We start from the raw sequence: 7,164 nt of genomic DNA, 5'->3' as shown, positions 1-7,164 counted from the left end.
TTTCTTTCATTGGCCTCTTCAGTTTTGGGAAAAGCAAAAGGTTGTAGGGAGCCAAATCAAGGGAATACAGTGGTTGAGGCATGATTACGGTTTAGTTTTTGGCCAAAAAATCACGAATAAGCATTGATATGTGAGATGGTGCATTATCGTGATGCAGACTCCACGATTTGTTTTTCCACAATTCCAAAAACTTACTTGTAGTATTCCTTATTAACTGTACGATCGTTTAACAAGAACTCATGATGCACCACACCATTGTTATCATACAAAACAGTGAGCAAAACCTTCACATTTGATCGAACTTGGCGTGCCTGTTTCGGTCTTGGCTCATCTGACAGCTTCCATAGGGATGATTGATGATCATCAACATCTTCTCGGCCTTCTGTAAAGCGCTAGGGTATAAGTGCTATAAGTGGTACAATAAACACTTTTTTGAGACAAAGTGGGCTCACTGAATGCCACAAGAGCACTTTATTCCATTTTTAACGCAAAATTTAATACATACAAGTACTCTTTGATCTGTTTCTTTGAAAAGTCAAAAATCGAAGAGCACATAAAAACATGACTAACCTTTCTGTTGTCAAAAGCAAACTACTAATGGAAATTTACTCCTCCTCCATGATAAACATTTGTATGTGTCCGATTATAACAGAAACACAATATCGATAATCGAATATACTTGTACACTGCCCGAGTTAAGGAACGTTTACTTATCCTAAACAAACAAACATCAAAACAACCTTATCTCTGAATGAACAGAATGTATGAAAACAACATTAAACAAAACAACCTTATCTAAGGAAAAGCAAAGATTTTTTCTGAAATCGCTTTTGAAAAAAATATCACAACTAATTTTGAAAACATTTTTTATAAAAACAAAATCATTAATAAAAATGAAATCAAACATATCAAAAGAAACCAACAATAATAATTACATATATAATATAAAAAGATTAATAATAATGATAATATCAGCGAAAAAAATATTAATTAAATAAAAGCACGATAATTAAAAATATACTTATAAACATCAAAATTTAATGAAACAAAATATTGTGCAATAGTTAATAATACAAATAATTGATTAAAATAATCAATGAATGATAATAGTAATATGCGATAGTACAATCAAATGTCAATCCATGTAAAAATTCCGAAGAATCATACAAAACTGAACTACGCCCACTTCAAGCTGAGTTCCTCCGACTATAGCAGATTTGAAATGAGGACATTTCATTTTAAACACCGGGGAGAGTTAAGGAACGTTTACTTATTCTAAACAAACAAACATCAAAACAACCTTATCTCTGAATGAACAGAATGAAAACAACATTAAACAAAACAACCTTATCTAAGAACAATGCAAATGTATTTAAACAAACAATATGTTATATGTAAAGAAACTATCAACTAGTAATAAGTAACACTAGTTAGTATAAATAGCAGTAAGATCTATGTAACAAGTTAGTCTTAAGAATATCAATAAAGAGTACACATTTCGGTGCAGCTCAAAAGTATATTTCTTTCGACTCATATCGTGTAAACGATATTAATGAAATCAAAATTTCCCTTTTCCTTTGAAGACATCTTGTATTTCTCCTAAACTATTCAATAATAACCCAAATTTGCACAGAACAAATATTTTTGACACTTTCATTGACAGTGTGAAAATGGATGAAATCGTATGATAATCGCGCCCACTCCCTATATAACGGTTTTGTTAAAAACTTAAAATTCGGTACATAAGATTCTTCTCATATTTCTATGTTATAATGCGAAAATGGGCGAAATCGGATTACCACGCCTATTTCCCACATAACACCATTTTAAATTCCATCTGATTCTTTCACTTTCCAGTATGCAAGTCAAGCAAAAATGATTATATCGGCGTAAAACTTTGCGTGAATAATGCGTTTAAAGTATGCCACCTTGTGGCCAAAAATTATCTAAACTGAACCAAAACTGTTCGGTTACATCCGAACTTAGCCCTTCCTTACTTGTTTATATATATAGTTTCGCCAGCACCTGAAATAATTTTGCGTGTTTTAATTCTTGCAAGTTGCAAGAGTATAAAATGTTCTGTTACACCCGAATATAGGGCTTTCTTACGTGTAGTCGTTAAAAATGTTTTTTTGAACTTGACAATAAAAAAAATAAGGAGAAAAAATTTCATCACTTGGTGTTAAAAAATCGGTAAATTTTTTGATTACGCCTCATCTAAAGTAATGCATTTTGTGCTCCAGGATTTTGATACCGATTCGATAGTGTGAAGTTTTAAAGCCTTAGGTCTCATCTTAATCAGCCCATTTGAGTGGAAGTTTTTACTAAAAGTTATTTTTTGGGGAAGAAAGAGGGGAAATACGCTCGGTGAGGGACTAGTTCATAAACACCCATTGTCGGCAAAAGAGTTTTAAGGTTCAAATCAATGTGAAATTTTAAAAAAATCAAATATTTTATTCTTGCATAGTATTTCGATAGTCTATACGGCAAAAAATAACATACGGAAATGAGTGTTTCAAATATTTTTTTCTTAAAAAATCACATTTTTGTATTTTTGTGTTACTAAATATCTTTATGTAGATAATTTTTTTTTGTAGGTTTCAGCCACGTAGAAGGCCGGAATCAACAGTGGAGGACCTCTGTTTTTCGCTGTAGGAGATCGCGTGTGACTCGAAAAATATTAAATTTTTTTCTTCAACAATTTTACTGTAATGCTTAAAATATGTATAAATATACTCCTAAAATTTTAAAACAATTGATTCATTGTTTTTTTTTAATCGCCTTTTTAGGCTGCCACGCCTTTTTTAGGCAATTTCATTTTACGATACACCAACACAATTTCACGAGCTCTCGCGATATTTTCTGGTGCTACCGACTCTTCCCGAAAGGGATGTATCATTTGTGCTGGCATGATTACGAGGAAATTAAGCAAACCGGTATTTGATTGTTGTATCGAGTTAAGGAGTCAATGATAGAGATTCAGCCCATGTAGTGTATGAGTGAATAACAATATAAGCGGAGGCCTAATAAAGGCACAAGTACTCCCCAGTACATTATTCACATTTTATGTTAAAACGGGCTTTATGCGAAATCTATCAGATTATATTCTGTGGCGTGTCACATCAAAAATTGTTGAAATCGCACTATAACTTGTGCCAAAAATGGGTAAAAGCAATATACCGCATCTAACAGTCTAAATGTAAGAAATTTTAATGAAATTGTGAAAGAATCTTTTTCGATTATAGTGTATCCTCTTTCCTTAGAAGGATGAAATCACGGCGATATTTTTCTTAGTTTGATACAAAGTTTTGCTTAGACCTGAAGGTTTTCCTCCGCCTGTGTTCCTTGCAAGTTGCAAGAGTATAAATGTTCGGCTACACTCGAACGTAGCTAATAGTATAAAACAAATTTTCTGCACAGTTTCCATACATTCTTTTTAAGAACTATAACAGATTATGAACTTTTGATGGACGATATTGCAACATTTTCTGATAAATAGGTCGATATTGAATAGAGCGCAGGGGTGAAATATTAATTTTCAACTAAAAATTGGAACTATTGTACATTCGGTGTAAATACTTGGGTAGTTTTCCGCTGCTAATCTATCATAAAACCTGATCTTATAGTCTGTTGCTATTAATAGCACCAAAAAATTTTAAGGTTTGGAAATAATAGATATATTGTCCGTCTTAAAAGGTGTCTTAATCAAAATTAATCAAAAATCATGCTACGAATTGGTTTCGATTTAAAAGCAATTTTAGTCAACTTTAAGATTTCACTATATTTAATTACTTCCACTATTTGTATATTATTCAATATAACTGTATTTACTTTTTCTTCCCCTTTCTGTACAATTCCGTTGAAGTTGGTATATCTTCAACGAAGAAATTCGCCGGCACCAAATGGAAGACCTTCTGCAATATGTCCAACATGGTAGTTTCCACAGTTTCCGTTATGAGCGGGCGCAGCGCTTCGAAGAACTCACGCCAGTTTTCATTAAAGAACAGATTAGTGCTACGCTCCACCTCTTTGCTATTACCATTGAAAATATTTTCAAAATTTGTTTTCACACCGCCTGGACTCAAATCCATGCGCAGCTTAGTGACATTGTAGAAGGTGAAATCGCCTTTCTCATAGAGTCGAGTTTTAGTGCGCATGAGTATGTTTAGGTTTTCTAAGCAAATAATAAAATAGTTATAGAAAAATTTAAATAAAAATCTTAAGTAAAAGCAAATTTTTTACCAATTTCAATAAACATATGACCGGCTCCATTCAATGGTATCAAAAGTATCTTTCCAGCCATTTTATATTGACCCTCCAAACGTAGCTTGGGCACATAAACCTTAGTCTCCCAGCTGTAGTCCTTCTTACTAACCCTTAGAGAAGTAATTAAAATAATTTGAATATAAGTAATTATATAGAGTCCACATTGAGAATTGTAAAATATTTGAGGGCTGTCCGCATTTAATCTAAAAGAAAAACGAAAATTTTTGAGAAATAACGATTTATTTCTCAACAATACAAGTGGAATTTTGTAGCGGAAGTCAACCGATTTGTACGTAGTAATTGATGGTGCCTTATGATGTTGGATTAGCAGTTTTTTTTGCCAGATGGACCCCATTTTTTTTACAAATTCGGCGTCGAATTGGCTGAATAATTCAGCATATTAGAGTGTCGCTGTGAACGTTTTGTTCTTCTCTACGTAGACGAAGTAGATTGCACCGTGCGAATCTCAAAAAATGGTGGTCATCATCTTTTCGACCGACAGGACAGTCCAGTGTGAATTCTCCTAAGTCTCCTAAGATTCCACAAGCAGTTGGAAAAAAATACAAATCCAATTCGTCTGGAATTTTGACAGTAGCTTGTCTGCGCGAATAATCGTAGCTTTCTCTTTCAATAGTGGCGCCATTAAACAGTGAGGCTGTGTATTTATTGTATAAGACCGCCTTTGGAATTGTCATCATGATTGTGCAGTCCTAAACTTACTTGCTTTCCTTAATCACCAATTTCGACAATCCAGTCGCCACCATTTCAGTGAGATTGGCATGCAGTTGCACAGCGCCTTGATTATCCTGTGCAAACTGTATTTCCTTGATCTTCAGTGGATCAAATGTTCCAATTACTTCGGTTATTTCCGGAATGCCTAGAATTATTTAATTTTAACTTTTTATAGCATTACCTTAGTTTTTCATTTATTGAAAAATGAGTACCTTTGCCCAATTCGGTCATTAACTTTTGAATACTGGATGTAGAACATTTCACAAATTCCGGGTCATTGATTCGGCACGTTTGCATGAAAGAGGCTGCAAATGAGGAAACATATTACCGTAACTATTTGAAGTATATATGGTAGTCTATATACATATGTACATATATTTATACATACATACATATATTCATCTAGCAAATAATTTAATTATTCTCATACGATGCTATTTACTGTGCAAATTAAGGTCATACTAATTAAGTCACTAGAATCATTTAAAATTTTCTTTGTGCGAGTGTAGTTGGATTTTTTTAGTAGCTTAAATATCGTTAAAGTTTAAACGTTTCATTATAATTTATATAGTAATGTGTTTTAAAAATATTTCTATAATATATAAGGTGCAGGGTTGCGAATTTCATAATTCAAAAAATTTGGATTAAAAATTAAATTTCTATTTTTTAATTAGATATTAATTTTTTAATCGTAAAAATTAAAATTTTAAATTTAAATAAGGTTTGATTAAATTTTTTTTATTATTTTTTGATCCGGTATGTGGGATTAATCATTTTTATTTTATTTTTTAATCTGGTATGCGGAATTAAACTTTTTTATTTAATTTGTTAATTGAATTTGTTTAATGCATTTTTTGCAACCTTGGTATTTAATACTCGATACCACCCAAAGTAAAAAAAATTTAACCGTTTGTTTACAAGTACTCTATTTGGATTAAAAATGAAATAAAGCTAAAATTATTTGTATTTTACTAAAAAATCTTATGTAGATTGAGATAACGTTTTATATTTTGTCACAGATAACAGGACTTCTTAGAATTACTACCGCACCCCTATTGAAAAAGATGATTCAGAAGATCGGTGTAGGAATACAAAATTTTCTTTCTCCTCAAATGCTTGTTCAATAAAGTCGTCAGCAGAGGAACTCGATTCCTTTTTCTTTACTCTCATAATAAATTGTCAAAGTTAGGTTGTTTTTGCGGAAGACTGTTCTAAACGCTTAATGTATTCAATTGATATTACAATGTAAGTACCTACAATTCTACTATAGAGGATTCAGTAAAAATTTGTGTGATTCTTGAAACACACTCTTGTAAGTGTAAATCGAAAAGCACATTGTATTAAAATATAATTTATAATAGAAACTTAGCGACTTTATAAAATGTTGTTTTGAGTAACTGAGGATTTATCTAAAGTTTTTTCCACCACTTTCTACTTATCACTTCATAGCAAAATCCATTACACATTTATTTCAATCTTTCATTGTTTAAAATCCCAAATTATTCGACTCACACTTTTCATTCTTAACAACTGTTCTTTTCACACTTGTACTTCTTACACTTACGTTTTTCCGTGTAATAGTCTAAGCTGTGCACAACACTCACACAGGCAAACACAATTAAAAGTCCTTTTATCGCAGCCATTGTGCGTGTGTGTGCACTTTTATACCGCATTGTTGCTAACTTTTGCCACTATATTTGATGCTGCTTTCTTTCAAATTAGAATCGTTTTTGTAACGAGAAGTTAAACGCGACTGTGGCTAATCTCGAAATGCTGTAGCACTTTTATAAACTCAATAATAACAATTTATTAACTTAACTGCTTTGCTATTACTCGCACTTACTACGTACTTAGTCACTTGCATACTTGTCAAGCCACTTATGTGCTTAGTTAGCCGGCCGGCTGTGCAGGGCTGTGCGGGGTTGTTGGCGTGCAAAGGTTAACAGCAAGTATTTTCTTGGCACCAACATGTATGCACGTATGTAGGTTTGTATGTGACATCTGTACTATATTATATTACATTATTTAATGAATTACACATATGATTGTAAAATATGCAACTTTGTTTGATATAAACTTACAAGTCGATTCACATTTTAACTTTGTATTTCACATTCGAAAATGCAATTACGAGTATTGACTTGGTATTGGCTTGTGTGATGGCTG

General features: G+C 32.3%; 1 protein-coding gene across 1 annotated transcript; it reads right to left on the bottom strand.

Annotated features, from left to right (window-relative positions):
- Nucleotides 1–3,755: 3,755 nt before the first annotated feature.
- On the bottom strand, nucleotides 3,756–6,766 carry LOC106626447 (protein takeout). The gene is made up of 5 exons (XM_036357820.2): nucleotides 6,563–6,766; nucleotides 5,211–5,303; nucleotides 4,987–5,143; nucleotides 4,243–4,376; nucleotides 3,756–4,174 (listed from the first exon to the last, which is right to left on the bottom strand). Exons 1-5 carry the CDS (start codon nucleotides 6,669–6,671, stop codon nucleotides 3,828–3,830), a joined length of 840 nt encoding a protein of 279 aa, XP_036213713.1. The 5' UTR covers nucleotides 6,672–6,766; the 3' UTR covers nucleotides 3,756–3,827.
- Between the last annotated feature and the right edge of the window lie 398 nt (nucleotides 6,767–7,164).

Source organism: Bactrocera oleae, chromosome 2, assembly GCF_042242935.1.
Source record: "Bactrocera oleae isolate idBacOlea1 chromosome 2, idBacOlea1, whole genome shotgun sequence".
Taxonomy (NCBI): Eukaryota; Metazoa; Arthropoda; class Insecta; order Diptera; family Tephritidae; genus Bactrocera; species Bactrocera oleae.
Note: the sequence above shows the minus strand (reverse complement) of the source record. Positions and strands in the feature narration are given on the sequence as shown.